Genomic DNA, 14,620 nt, shown 5'->3' with positions numbered 1-14,620 from the left:
CCTCACTGCTTAATCCATCTCTACTCAGAATGCAGGTCTTTTTTTAGGACCCATGAATGTCCCCTTCATCTCCAGGCTCCGATACCACCTCCTGGAAATGGAAATGCTTGAGAGAAAAGTGTGGGTTTTCGGCAGTTAGTTAAATTTTGGTCTCTCCTTCGCACCGGCCCGCTCTCCAGCACGGGAGCGATACAGGGGTGTTGTTTCCGGCTTGCCGGCCGAATAGGAAATTGTCCGAAGTCCATAGACGAACTTAATACCTAACGATTTAGTAAGAGATACGATTTCTTCAGCTGAAAGAAAAGAGAGAAAAAATCAAGACTGTTCCAAGCACCCTAAAAAGGATCCCTCCATTCCTCCATCAAAGCCAGTCTTTAGGTCCCACTGTGCTAAAAGGCAGCCCTCCAAGATCGGTGAGCAAAAGGTCCGTTCTCAGGCTGGGTCGATACACCCCAGATTGTGTACTCGGCATGGAACCAGGCTGCGGGTGAAACCGATCGGCCTCTTGTACCTCAGCGTTCCAACTTCTCTATCCCTCTTGTCGGTGGTGGCATCACCAATGTGGCTCTGGCTTTCAACCTCGTCAAGGCCGGTGGTGATGTCGGCTTGATCGAAGCCACAGATGATATGGGCGGTTGTCTCCGAACCATTCAAACCCCTGACGGTGTCAAGATTAGTGAAATGGGAGAAATGCGTTTCCCCCTTTCTGGGGACCTTCTCTACTAATACGCCAATGAGTTCCATTACACCTTCATTCAGAACTTCCCTGATCCAGGCAAAGTTCCCACGATCGTCTTCTGCCAGGAGACTCCTATCTCTTGGATCAGCCAGAACGTCACTGTTAAAGGCTTCGAGAAAGTCAGCAACGGCTGGGGTTCTCTGATCTCCAAGGGCTTGACTGGTGTTTCTCAGTCGATTACTGCAGTCACGCAGCTCACAAAGTGGCTCAGTTCATCTGACGTTGACACACGCAACCAAGTCATCTCGGAATGGCAAAAGTACCTCGATGAGTTTTGGCAACGACAGTTTCTACACTGCACTCCAGCGCATCTTTGGGGAGAAACACGAGTGGGACGTTCCGGGTGGTCAGGTCTGGACTGAAGATGACTTTGAGCGATTTGGTACCCTCGGCGTTGGTTCAGGTGGCTTTGGCGCCGTCTACTCTGCTGGCTTCAACTCCATCTTCCGCCTCATCGTCAATGGCCTCGAGTCAGACCAGGCTATCTTTGCCAAGATGACTGATGATGGTCTCCAAGCGATCGGCATCCGGGAGTTGGCCAACGTCAAATGGCAGAGGGCTACGGACCTGGGCCTCAAGACCAAGTTTGACACTGTTGCCAAGATCACCAGCGGCGGCGGCGGCGATGTTGACTATGTTGTTATCCAGGAGACTCCATCTTCTGATGACGGTAATTCCATCGCTGACCAGGCCCAGTATGATCTTGCTGTTGTTGGCACCTCGAGCCGAGCCATGAACTTTGCCCTCGCGGATGTCTCGGACACAACCAACGAGCCCATCATGTCATCTGCTGTCAACTGTGGTATCACCGACCTTCACATGACTGCCTCTTCCAAGCTTTTCATCCGCACGAAGAAGTTCTGGAGTGACCAGCCTGCTGATTTCCCTCGCGTTATTCTGTCTGATACCGACCTTCCCCAGGCTTACACGCTCGACTACGGACATCCAGACTATGGCATGGTCCTTCTCACATACGCCTGGGAGGATCTCTCCCAGACCATCTTGGCCATCCAAGATCCTCACAAGCTGCTCTCTATCCTCAAGGAACAGATTGCCCGTATCCTGCGAGATAGCAGCTATCCCAACTACGCCGACTTCCTCGACCCGGTGACTGACGATGACGTCTACCTCGTCCACTGGCCTCTTGATCAGTACTCCTACGGTGCATTCTCTCTCGGTCTTCCAGGACAGGACAAGCTCATCTCTTCCATGTTCTATGACTACCAGAAGCTCAACGACACTTCAAGCTCCCGAGTCTTGATCAACAGTGACTGCACGTCATTCCTCGGAGGTTGGGTTGATGGTGGCCTGCAGCCAGCGCATAACTCTATGGCTGCAATCTTTGAGCGTTTTGGCTCATTGAACCCTGTTGCCGCTGAATTTGCACCTTCTGTGCTTCTGGGTGCTAGCCCTTACCAGTACTAAAGGGAATGAGTACGTTCCTTGGCAATCACATTCTTTTCATTCTAGGGGGGAGGTTGTTTTACTTGTCTTTACTTGTTTTCAGAATAGTCCCTTTAAGTACTCAATTCTACTTGCTTTAACTACCTGACTTAGAGGCTCGTGTTATCTTTGGTACTGTGACTTCGTCCCCTGGTCTGTTTAGTTCAGAGTGAAAACGACAGCGCTCGGTGTTGTATGTTTTTGAAGTTATGTCGTCATTACTTGACCTTCAACTTTTGGAAACGCTGGAATCCGCTCTACATTCTGAAACCATTAAATACGTCACTCCTATCAGGTATGAAACGTTGACATGTCAACCCCAACTATATAGGTTTCGCAAGCAAGAGGAAAGATCAAGCTGTTAAAACGACGGAGTTACAACGACGCGGAATAGTTATAGCATATTTCATAACCCGACATAGTATAGGTGTATCGCCATTAATGAGACTGTAACATCTGTACGGTTAAAACGAACTCACCTAGAGGTCAGGTGCCTCACTAAGCAAACAAGAGGACACTTAATGCTGGTTCCATGGCCAAAGAATTCGCGCTCTAGGGTAATCTTGCAGTAGCCTGCCACTTTGGCGGGCCTAGCACTAGTCTGAAGTTGAAACGCCAAGTCTAGTTGACGTATGAGACCTGAAACAAATCCATTGTGGCTCTCGAAACGGGGGAAGGTGAAATCATTGCAGCTTGTGTCGGAAATCCTTTCGTTATCTTGACGCCAAGTCCGTATATCAAGCGGGAGTCAAAGCAATTAGAGTAAGTCTTTCGCATTGGGGTTGTTCGATGTTGTGTAAGTGACAGACGTACCCTTATAGCATAGATACATATTAATTGCATTCACCACATGAGCCACCGAGAGGTATACGTCCCCTCTTATTGTCAAAAACCGCCAGTGAGTAAATCGGATATACCGCCCTATCGGGTAGACAGGTGGGGATGTACTGCCCTGATAAGTGGGACAGGGGCAAACCTGGAGGAAATCTCTATCCGTGGGTCTTTATGTAACTCGATGAATATTATGATGTCCAGTACACAATTAAACAATACTTGTTAAAGCGTTGCCATGGTTTACTTGACTTTTTGGCACTTGGCTTTCGATGCTAGAGCCTAGAGGGAAGCTATCTCATCGGCACATTCAATGTCTTTGCATGTGAACATTGGTCAGTTCCCCTCTTTTGGAGATTACCCCTTGTTTCGCCCCACTAATCCCTGATCTCATCATTCCAGATGCAGTGGAGAGTCGCCACGTGAGGTCTAGTGTTTCTATACATGGACATTCTATAATAACTGGATATCCGGATTTATTGGTTCCTTTGGGTGTTTCTTCCGGAGCCGGTACTTGTTTTCTTCTCTGCAGGTCGTTATGTTCAAACATTATAGGGGCTCAACGTAGCAGGTGCTTGTTCATGATCAACGGCGCCGAGCCAGAGTTAGACTAGTCAAACGCGGAATTTAACTGAGGTTACATCGGATGTACGCCAAATGGGGCAACTCCCCTGGCAGACGCACACCAACTCTGTCTCAGATCCTTGGCAAGTGCTGTTGATCCTCCTTGAACGGGAGACACTAATTGAATAGTACCGGAACGCTAACGCTGGGTGACAGAAAGCCGGACTAACGGACAGACACTGATATAACGTATAAACAAACTAGTATTTCTGTCTGCACGCCAAATTATACAGCGAGCTATCTGATCTTGGCCTCATTCGGGGCACCGCAGCCGTTGCAGTCGGACGGCAATACCGCAATTAGAACGTAATGCAACGGTTAGTACAGTGCAAGCAGGTATAATACCAACTATAATAGCAATCCACATTTCATATAAAGTTTCCCTTCCCCCCAGGAACTCATCTCTTGGCAGGATTTCCATCCTGACAAACTTTATTTGCGCAGAAACCATCAATTGATCTGTCCCCATCATGGCAGCTCACATCGAGAATCGAGGGCCGCAGCTCATGGCGGTGAATATCACCTTCTTCGCCATGGCACTGATCACATGCCTATTGAGATGTTATGTTCGGTTGTTCATGGTCAATGGGTTCAGAAAGGACGACTGGCTGATGGTTGTCGCCATGGTATGTTGAGCCTCAAGGGGTAACAAGTTTCCAGCAATTGACCCCTACTTTTTCTTTAGGTATTCTTCACTTGTTATGCGACCTCATCGACTGTTGGTGTCACTTTCGGCACGGGAAGACACCACGACGACCTCGAAACCAATCAAATCCACACTGCGATGATGTGCTGGTGGTTCTGCTACCTCGGATACGCCCTCACCATGATATCCTGCAAACTCTCCATTGGCTATTTCCTGCTCAGAGTGACCACCGAAAAGATCCAACGATGGACCATCTACCTCGCCATGTTTTCGACTGCCCTTTCGTGCGGCATCTTCTTCTTCGTCACCCTATTCCAGTGTCATCCTATATCATACTTCTGGAACAAGGACCAAGATGGCACATGCATTGATCCCGGTGTCGTCATTGGATTGGCGGCTCTCTACAGTGTTTTCGCTGTTGGTTCTGACCTTGTTTTTGCGTTGCTTCCTGGGTGGATTGTATGGAATCTGCAGTTACACAAGCGAACGAAATACTCACTGATCCCTCTGCTCGCTATGGGTTGCATGTAAGTCTTTTTATACCAGGGATGACAAAAACTGTACTGACAATGCATATAGTGCTAGCGCAGCCGTCATTGCTCGATTCCCATACTTGCATCTCCTTGGAAAGCCCGATTTCCTCTGTAAGCTCAAGATCCCCCTTTGATTACGTGGCAGTCAACTAACCTATTACCACCAGGGAATACCACTGACATTGCCATCTGGTCAACAATCGAGCAAGGATTGGCCATCACGGCAAGCAGCTTGGCAACCTTGCGGCCTCTGATCAAACAAATAGCCTTCCGCCTGAACCTGACCAGCAAGCCCTTATCACTCGGCCCATCTGGCTACGGGTCTTCACCGCGCACTCCTGGACCTGGGACACCCAGAGCCTTCTCAAGTCGAGAGGCGTACACACTCTCCTCAGTGAGTCGTCAGGATGGCCCTGAAAAGAAAGGGTCGGGGTTTGATTCGAGACAACCAAGTGATCTCAAGCTTGGCATTAAAAAGGAGACCAAGTGGGAAGTCAAGATAACGAAAACAGCCATGAGTGAGAGCGAGGAGGAGTTGCACTCACCAAGAGCATGGAGAAATAATAACATCATTTAAAAATACCCAAGGTAAACATAGTGCGTATTAAATAGCACAGCCATACTTAATCTCTTATATAATAACTCTTATCAATTAATCAGCAGATCGTTTGTAGATCTGCCCTTGGGCACTATGTGAATTCGTGTTCTCTGAGCACAATACGTCCTTGTTTCTCAAACTCTCCTACCAGCGGCTCAGTGAGAGATTCCACGGCTTCTAATGTACTCGATCTCGGTGTGAGTCTCGGGTGTTCTGGTCCCTTGCCCATCCATCTCACACGGCTCCACGTTGACCTGAAACGGTCTCCAGTAGTGAACCTGACCTGGGTCTTCCCCCTCAAACTCTTGAACTCCGGGGCTTCCGCGGCGCCATCTGTCGGGAGAGTGAGGGAAGTATAGCGGGCTTGAGATTTGCGGCATATATGGGACAGAGTAAAATGATTCTGTCGTGGGAGCTGACTGGACATTAACCTTCGTGTCAGATATTAAGGTGAATCGTGTATATTTCTTGATTCTTTCGCAATCGAAGGACCATTGAGACCTTATATCTTTGACTGGTTCCTTCTAGGACTTGAGTCCTAGAAAGTCCTAGATGAAAGTCCTACGATCTAAGTTTAGGGCGTCAAACTTTAATCCTGAACCTTAATCCTGAAGTTGAGGGTGAACCCTCCAACATTCAACACACCCCCTCAGGCTCAATAGGTCCCAGTTGAGCCTGCATTTCCTAGGCAGTCTTCTATCCTCTGGAGCCTTGCTTCTATTCCTTCTTGCTTCCGGCTCTGCTGCTGTCTTTCCTGAATATCTTCCAGGCCAAGTTGATAGAGGAAGCGGTTCCATCTGCCTGCCGGCAGGGCCTTTGTTAATCCGTCTGCGATCATATCCGTTGATTTGGTGTATTTGACTTGAATTCTCCCTTCTTGGACCTCCTGTCTCAGCCAGTGGTTGTGAATATCCACGTGCCGCAACTTAGTCTTCAAAGTAGCGATTTCGGCGGTCACAAGGTTGATAGTTTGAGTATTGTCGCAGTCGATACGGATAGTCGGATCATCCATCTGAACTGTAAGCTCTTTCAACAGCCGACTCACATAGAGGGATTCCTTAGCAGCCTGTGCCAGGGCTAGGAGCTCTGCCTCTGTTGTGGATGTGGTGACTGTGTCCTGCTTGCTAGCTCTCCAGCCGATCAACCCGTCGAATAGTCGGATAGTGTACGCTTGGGAGCTTTTCCGATCAAGGGTGTTATCGGCAAAAGAAGCGTCACTAGCAACTGTAAGACCTCCGGGCCCTCCGAATCGTAGGGCTCGGTGCCTTGTGTGTGAGAGGTAGTGGATAACGCGGTCGGCGGCGTCTTGGTGTTCTTGGCCAGGGTTGACAAGAAATCGGGCCAGCCTGGAGGCGGCGAAAGCTATGTCAGGCCGGGTGTTAACGGCGATATAGAGGATCGAGCCGACTTTACGTTGATATCGTTGAAGTTCTGCCGGGGTTGCTAGTCCTGTTTGAGGTCGTAGCTCTGTTTGAGTCATTGGTACTGTAGATGTTCCCTTGTTAGCTAGATTTGCGATTTTGTCAATGTAGGCTGTTTGAGATAGCCAAATCTTCCTTGCAGGTCGGTCCCGTATGACTTCCATTCCTAGGAACCATTGCACGGGGTCTCCGCCTGTTAGTTTGTATTTTGATCCAAGCTGTCTAGTCAATTCATCGGCCTTGTCTTTCCGGGCCTTCCTGTAAGCGATGATAACATCGTCAACGTAAAAGAAGAAGAGGACTCCTTCCTTCTTGAAACAACAAGGTTCGTGAGGAATCTGTGTGTAGCCTAACTCTAGGAGGGTCTTCGAGAGTTCTTTCTGCCATAGCAAGGGAGAGGCTCGTAGTCCGTACAGGGCCTTGTTGAGCTTCAGGATAGTTGCTGTTTTCTTATACCCCGGGGCCATGTGCATGAAAATATCCTGGTCAATTGGGGCGTTTACGAAGGCGTTGACCACATCGTATTGGACCATCTCTAGGTCAAATCTGGCCGCAATGGCTATCAGGGTCCGGAAAGACCTTCCGGCTAGGGTAGCTGCATATGTTTCTTGCAACCTTCCCTTAGCTTGTTGGTCTCCTCTGACCACTAGCCGTGCCTTGCATTTCTGAAATCGGCCGTGTTTATCGAACTTGTAAACGTATACCCACATACAGCCAAGGACTTGTTGGTCAACGGCGCAAGCGTCTTTCTTTCGAATCTCAGTCCAGGACCTCATTTCCTTGTGACTCTGAAGGTGGCTTTCTTCAGCCTCTTGAAAGAGCATTCCAAAAGGGTGATGCTTTAGGTCTTGATGTTTCGTCGGGGGCGGCGGTAGAGAGTTTCGATGCATTTTCACCCCTTGTCGGAGCTTCCGTTCAATTGAGGTCTGGAGAGGGGACTTTGTTCCGGCTAGGAAGGCTGCTTGCCACGAGACTGTTTTGTTTCCTTCGTCTGATAAGACCCTGGAGCTGTGCGCTAGTAGCGCTGACAGTGGTGTGACTGGAGGTGTTAGAAGGATATCAGAGTCTTCTGACTGTTTAAGGCCGTTTTCTAGGGCAGTCGCCACGATGCAGTCTTCTGTTTCGTCTGTAATAGGGCTGCTTTCGTCTGCTAGGGTGGTTGTTGGAAGGACCACTTCAATACAGTCTTCAACCTGTTCGGCTTGTTCGTTGTCGTCTTGTTCCGGCAGGGAGGATCCTTGTACGAACTTGGCAACTTCTTCTAGGTCAGCTTCGAGTAGTTCATCTTTGAAGCTTTCCCAGTCTCCGTTGCAGCCTTCGTCTTCATTAAATATGACGTCTCGAGTATTGACTATCCGGTTGATCGTGGGGATCCAGATCCTATAGATATTTGAGGACCTATATCCCACTAGGAAGCCGATCCAACCTTTGGGCTTAAGCCGCATCTTGCGATTGACCTTCTGCTGGGCATCTGAGGTCATTGCATAGGCCTTGCAGCCAAATGCCCGTAGGTGTGTTTGATCCGGCTGTTTCTTCGGCTGTGGAATCCCTGCTGCTTTGGCTGATGCTGTATGCAGTTGATCATATGGCGTTTTCCAGCCTGATGCGTAGTTCGGCGTTCGGTTGTACAGATAAACTGCTGTCCTTCCAATTTCTGGCCACAGCTGGTGAGGAAGCTTTGCGCCTGTTCGCATAGCCCTTTCCTTGTCCTTGACTACACCCCCTGAGCGTTCGGCACCCCCATTCTGGGCTTGTGTGTATGGGGCCGAGGGCTCGATGATGATAGCTCTATTCCTCAGGAAGTCTCCGATTTTCGGCTTGATCTCCGTGATCTCGTTATCGCATTCGATGACTTTGACCTTGAGGCCGTGTTGGACTTCCAGATGACTTAGGAAGGATTTGAAAGCGGTGATAACAGCTTCTGTCGTCCGGGCTGTGAGGTAGTAATCCCAGATGTAACCCGTAGCTCGGCAGGTTAACAACATCTGTGAGGTATAGCCGCCTATGCCTTCTTGGTAGTCATGGAAGTCAATAGCGATACGCTCGCCGGCCTTCTGATCGGATTGTCTTGGGGCTCGTCTGATTTGTCTCTTGATCTTCGATATGCCACAGGCGTCGCATTCAACAGTGGCTGGTCCTCGTATTCGCACCCCTTGAGAGGCCGAGATAAGATGTTCCAGAGCTTGTGGTCCCGGGTGCCCTAGGCGACTGTGCCATCGGATAGCTTCTCCCGTCAAAGGGGCTCTCTTTGTGTGAGAGCTGAATCTGTGGGCTGCAAAGGCTGCTTTTGGGAAGCTTTCTGACTGGTATTCGACGACATACTGGCCGTATAGGTCATGGATTGTGCATGCAATCGTTCGGTCGAGTCGTCGGAGGGTCGTTGGGTTACGCCTATTATCCCAATAGAAGCCTTTCTTTCGTAGTTGACGTAGGGAGACTAGGGTCGTAAGGAGCCGAGGGCAATAGGCTACATCTTCAAGCATTAGGACTCGAGTTCCTGTGAGCCTGATGGTCATGGTTCCGTAGCCTAAGATGGGTAGTTTTCGGTCTCCTGCCCAGATGAAGTCGCCTGGAATAGCCTGCTGGAATCTCGCTAGTCTGTTGGCACTGTTTGTGATTGAGATAGTAGCTCCGGGGTCGAGGATCACGGAGTTCCGTAAGGGATAGTTATCCCTTTGGGCTGCAAAGGCGGTCTTGATTTCGGCGACTGGTCGGCCGTACAGTCATTGGTCTGAGTTTTCTTCCTTTGTTGGCTGCATCAAGGTTCTGTCTTTTGTGGTCCTGGCCTTCTTCCGAGTGAGGGCTTTTACCTTGGCCTCCAGGTCTGAGTCTTCCTCGAGAGCTTCTTTCACCTTCTTTTGGATCTTCTCTCGGGGCTTGAATCCCTTCCATGCCTGATTTGGAAAGACATAGAAGCATTTCGCAAGTTCGTGGGATAACCCACACGCCGGGCATTCCTGTCTCTTCTCAGGAGACCTCTGGCGTTTTCTTTCTCCCTTCTTCGAAAATGGGTACTGGCCTTCAATGATGCGGGCGTCCCCTTCATCATCCTGGGGGTCCTCCCCAGCATAGCTCGCAGAAAACGCACCGCGGGCCACTCGGCCCTTCGTGGCTTCTGCATCTTGGAGCTCATTTCGGAAGGCGTTCCCTACATCTCGGTATGAGAGGGCCCTATTTTGCAATAGAGTCTTTGAAGAGATTTTGTATGAGGCAGTCCAGCTGGGCAAGATGTGTGTGGTGACACTGAAGAAGTCCCAGGCCCATGCACTGTTGTGGAGCGTTTCAGGGACCTCTCGTTGTCGCCCTTTCGCCATTGCCTCTTCCCATTGATCTAGCCACTTGAATGCTGCTTGGCTGACCGTCTTTGGGGCAGTTCTTAGTAATGTAAGATACCTATTTCTGGCATCCTTCGTTTCATCTTCCTCGGTCCTTCCACACCGGGCACGAAGGTTCCAGTGCCATTCGTATATTGATTCGTGTGACTGACAGCAGGTTTGAATCAAGCTTGGGGAGACCGTACGGATAACCCAGTCCTGAAGGGTTCCAAGAGCGTTTTTCTGTTTTTCGAAAACCTTCTCTTGTAGCTGATAAAAGGTTAAATCCTGCTGGAAGATCTTCTGGCCTTGGTCTGTAAGGTCAGAGATAGACCATGTTCCATTTGCCGTTTCCTGAATGTCGTCTGGGGCGCCGTCTTGAGATTCGGCAGTATGAGACCGGATTGTTCGTTGGGCTGTAGCGGTCTTCGTATATCTGCGTTTTCTTATATCCGGGATAGCTGGTTCGTCTCCGAGGAATGTCTTGCTTTTGAGGTGCTGCTGAAGACCAAGACGATGGGCCTGAAGGAGGAATTCATGCTCCCAGTTGAGGAAGTCCTCAGGCTTAGAGAGGGTAGCCGTAAGACCTTCCTTTTGGGGCTTGGATAGGGACATTATGTATGAGAAAGAGGGTTCTTCAAGGTATTGAAAAATAAAAATAAAAATGGTTGAGGCAATGAGACTCTTAATTGTCAGATATTAAGGTGAATCGTGTATATTTCTTGATTCTTTCGCAATCGAAGGACCATTGAGACCTTATATCTTTGACTGGTTCCTTCTAGGACTTGAGTCCTAGAAAGTCCTAGATGAAAGTCCTACGATCTAAGTTTAGGGCGTCAAACTTTAATCCTGAACCTTAATCCTGAAGTTGAGGGTGAACCCTCCAACATTCAACACTTCGCCTTTCGGTTCCTGCGCATCAGCCATAAGCCAACTAGAACTGCCAGCACAACAACTCCAGCGCCAACAGCAATACCAATAATTGCCCCTGTAGACAGTCCTGATTTTGAGCTTGATCCTCCTTCTGATGCAGCGGCCTTAGGATCAGTGCGTCCATCATCAAGCCTTGTACGATTGGTAAAAACTGCCTTCATACTTAGCAACGTGCCAAGATCATGATTAACAAATCCCTGGTCAGGCTTGACCTTGGTTGCGCCTCCATCTTCCGTCCCCCCAATAACACTCGTCACAAACCCAGGAACCTTATAGCCGAAGAGACTCGGCTCATAGCCTGCCCAGACCTTCTTGAAGTTTGATTTGATACGGTTGCCTAGATCGATGTTGTGAACTCCCCAAACCTCATCGACATCACATGTTTCGTCTTGTGGGAATGCGCCGCCGATAGTGAGCATTTGTGAGCCTTGGTTGACGACATCGCATGATAGGCTGTGAGATGGGTAGTAGCCTGTCCCGTTTTGATCGAGAGGATAGCTTTTGATCCATGTGAAAGAAGGTAAAGAGAGGATATAGACGTCATCGAATCCAGGCCCCTCTATCCCATGTCCTGCATTAATGTATCTATACATGAGTTAGCATCACGAAAGCAGTAGGCCAAAGCCAGGCACTCTGACTGCGTCGTCTTACATGTTGTAGCTGCTGCGATCCTCTGCCCATACAGCTCCAGCACAGAATCTTCCCCGACTCTCAGGAATTGTACCGTTTGCCTTCTGAACGTGCCACTTGTTCGATATCATATCATAGAGAAAGATCTCGTCTAATGGCTGTGAGACCATGGTGCCATTATCTCCAGGGTCCTGAAACCCCCCGAAGTAGACCAGCATACCACGGTCGCTGGCGGGGATAAATGTCATGACTCCTTCAGCGCGTTTAATATCATCAGGTCCTGAGAGTTTGGCCCAAGTATCACTGTCCATCTGGTATCGAATTAAATCTGATGTCGCACGTCGTTCGCCGCTCCAGTCGGGCACAGAAGCTCTCGAAAGGTAGCCTCCATAGTAATATCTAACGAGGTCAGTGCTGGTTATTGCATAAAGGCCACCTGAGCTAGGAAAACCGTCAACTTACCCTTCCCCTCGCTCCTTTACAGTTGTAGCAGCCCCATAACTGACGCGCTTGATATCGTCGGAGGGCGGTCCGAAATCATCCCACTGATCATACCATATATCGTAGGACATGAAGTTCGAAGTGGTCGGGCTGCCGCTAAAGAATTCGCCGCCGAAGAGGAATAAACGGTAGTTAACATCATCTGCCCAAAGAGCACCGCCATGTACTGAAGGAACCGAGACATTCTTGCTGAGATTCGCATGAATCTGCGGCATATTATCCTTGCTATTGTGATCAAGGTCATGCCACACCAGCCAGGTATCTGGAGAAATGGTTACTTCACTCCACGCAAGATACGGGAAGACAGCGTACTTGTATAATTCTTTGGGTCGGTCTCTAGCGGTTTCCAGTTGACCAATCCTCCATCGATATATAGCTTTCGATCTACCACTGCTGTCTGGTGTCCAAATCGTCGGCAAAAGTCCTTGACGGGATCATTCTGCATCGAAAGATGGAGGCTGGTAACCAAGACTACAATCGATAAGAACCAGGACTTGGCTGCCATTGCACGAGGGAAGTTCTCAGCTTCCCGCACCTCGTGAGTAGTAAAATTATGAAGAGCACGATCTTGTATTAGTATGGCATGTTGGGAGCCGACATTAGATAAATTACATGGTGGGACAGGAAGGGAATGATGTAGGTGCAAGGAGCAGAAATGGTCTTGTTATCTATATCTCAATCTGCAGTGCTCAGCCCCTACGGCCAAGCTTAAACTAGCTGCTCAGCCTTACGACTAAAAGCCCAGAAGGTTGTCTTGATTGGCATGATAGCCTGTGACATTCCGCATACGCTTCGACACCCATTTCAGTCCAGTTGCGTCAAAACCACTCTTTGGCGTTTTATCCGCTCGCCAGTTATCTTAATGAACCGCAAAAACCATGGTAGAGAAGGTCACATCGCTCTGCAGCCAAGCCACCACCAGTTCGATAGCAGCTACTTGGAGGCCAGTTTTGAGAAGCCCTCCGTTCTGACCCGGAAGTTGGGGTTGTTTCAATTGTGCACCCCACCCATATACAGAAAGTGCACGAATTTTCACGAAGCTGCTGCGGCCTCCAGATTCCACAACGGATGAATGGACTGCTTCTTATAGCTGTTCTTGAAGAAAATACCAATTTAGTCTCGAGTTTATTTATTCTTGGCCCCCTGAGTGACATATGACCTAACAGAGACTCATCTAATTGAGGTGCGCCCGCTAAGTTCCAGCCATTGATGTCACTCCGCCGAAACGCGGAGATACCACATGAGGATGACCATGCCTCGATTATGTGGCGGATTGTGAGTCAAATCATCACAATGAGCTAGATATGATAAAAATTAATGCCTAGCACATCTATTCACTTTCTGCTATGTCATCATACTTGCTAAATAAGCTCTGTGTGGTGATATAAGCTCTCAGCCACAGCTCTCGACTGCAAATAACACCTCTAGCTCACAACATCGACAGCCATTGAACTATGCGTTTTCGTTTACCTGGTTGGAAAGAAGAATACGATCGCCGCAAGCTTCGGGTGTAATTCCATGCAGTTTTCTCTCCGCTTTGTTGGGAAGATCTCCTTGCTTTCCGGGCATGACCCGACCGGGGTGTACAATATTGAGTACGCATGATGCGATCAGCATAAGTAAAGAATCGAGACAGTACTGGTAAGCTTCATGTCGAGGGATGGAACTATTGAGACCACCAGAATACTCGATAAGACGAAAGATAATTCTGGTCTATGCTTACTTAGCAGGCGATTTCACAAATGCGTTATGCCGTAGTGATTCAACCTACAGATATCAAAATGACTGCAAAGTATAAGCAGTAAAGGAGCAGGAGGGCATTTCCTGGCAGGACCACGGTTGTATCTCTGTGGAAACATGTTGCGATTACAGAGAAAATGCATATGAATAATTGCTGAATAGCAATGCCTGCCATGTAAATATGCAATCCTGTAGCAAACATCAGTAACGCGGGACGTAATTATTCAATGTCTGATTACCTCTCAAAATCACCTCCTTGGCTGCATTTATGTTAGAGGCTGTGGCTGCCCCATAGATTTGCACCACTGCTGCACTATATCCCCTGTAAATCAGTGCCTTGTCACCTTCAAGAGAACCTGACTTACACTATATCCAAAATAACGAAGAGTTGCCCAACTCTCCATGCGCTTAATCCCAAAACCTTGCAAGTTTTCGAGAAGTTCCAGACCATGCGACCTAGAATCATGTATACAAATGCGTTGGTCCAGATTGGCGCAATCTTCGAGATTCAGCAATGCTAACCCATATCTCATGGGAGCTTTATACATACCATGATTAAAACAAACCATGCTGCATAAAGCCCTAGACTCGCCGGATTCTTAATGCTAAGAATCCGAAAGAGATATGCTAGGGTCTGAGGCAAACCGCTCATTGCAATTGTCCAGCA

At 48.7% G+C, this 14,620-nt stretch overlaps 4 protein-coding genes across 5 annotated transcripts; 2 read left to right on the top strand and 2 right to left on the bottom strand.

Moving 5' to 3' along the window:
* Positions 1–52: 52 nt before the first annotated feature.
* FOXG_02584 (uncharacterized protein) lies at positions 53–2,164 on the top strand (the record flags this gene model as incomplete). Its single annotated transcript, XM_018380043.1, has 4 exons — positions 53–134; positions 437–666; positions 739–924; positions 980–2,164. The coding sequence occupies 4 exons, from the start codon at positions 53–55 to the stop codon at positions 2,162–2,164; spliced, it is 1,683 nt and encodes a 560-aa protein (XP_018236213.1).
* Positions 2,165–4,046: 1,882 nt separating this feature from the next.
* On the top strand, positions 4,047–5,708 carry FOXG_02583 (uncharacterized protein). Of its 2 annotated transcripts, XM_018380041.1 has the most exons (4): positions 4,047–4,263; positions 4,323–4,810; positions 4,863–4,927; positions 4,984–5,708. In XM_018380041.1, the coding sequence occupies exons 1-4, from the start codon at positions 4,108–4,110 to the stop codon at positions 5,391–5,393; spliced, it is 1,119 nt and encodes a 372-aa protein (XP_018236211.1). In that variant the 5' UTR covers positions 4,047–4,107; the 3' UTR covers positions 5,394–5,708. The 2 variants fall into 2 exon arrangements, with proteins under 2 accessions (XP_018236211.1, XP_018236212.1); XM_018380042.1 differs by having other exon boundaries at positions 4,047–4,810.
* Positions 5,709–11,039: 5,331 nt separating this feature from the next.
* FOXG_02582 (uncharacterized protein) lies at positions 11,040–12,718 on the bottom strand (the record flags this gene model as incomplete). Its single annotated transcript, XM_018380040.1, has 4 exons — positions 11,040–11,667; positions 11,734–12,111; positions 12,175–12,475; positions 12,526–12,718. The coding sequence occupies 4 exons, from the start codon at positions 12,716–12,718 to the stop codon at positions 11,040–11,042; spliced, it is 1,500 nt and encodes a 499-aa protein (XP_018236210.1).
* A 1,470-nt stretch (positions 12,719–14,188) lies between these two features.
* Positions 14,189–14,522, bottom strand: FOXG_02581 (uncharacterized protein; the record flags this gene model as incomplete). Its single annotated transcript, XM_018380039.1, has 3 exons — positions 14,189–14,213; positions 14,319–14,409; positions 14,504–14,522. The coding sequence occupies 3 exons, from the start codon at positions 14,520–14,522 to the stop codon at positions 14,189–14,191; spliced, it is 135 nt and encodes a 44-aa protein (XP_018236209.1).
* Between the last annotated feature and the right edge of the window lie 98 nt (positions 14,523–14,620).

This window comes from Fusarium oxysporum, chromosome 5 (assembly GCF_000149955.1).
Source record: "Fusarium oxysporum f. sp. lycopersici 4287 chromosome 5, whole genome shotgun sequence".
Classification (NCBI taxonomy): Eukaryota; Fungi; Ascomycota; class Sordariomycetes; order Hypocreales; family Nectriaceae; genus Fusarium; species Fusarium oxysporum.
This window is presented reverse-complemented; position numbering and strand designations above follow the sequence as displayed.

Excerpts from the sequence above, each read along its gene's own strand:
- FOXG_02583 (XM_018380041.1), top strand. The coding sequence starts at position 4,108 with ATGGCAGCTCACATCGAGAATCGAGGGCCGCAGCTCATGGCGGTGAAT. Across the intron at positions 4,811-4,862 it reads CTGCTCGCTATGGGTTGCAT|TGCTAGCGCAGCCGTCATTG; the intron begins GTAAGTCTTTTT and ends CAATGCATATAG. Across the intron at positions 4,928-4,983 it reads TGGAAAGCCCGATTTCCTCT|GGAATACCACTGACATTGCC; the intron begins GTAAGCTCAAGA and ends TATTACCACCAG.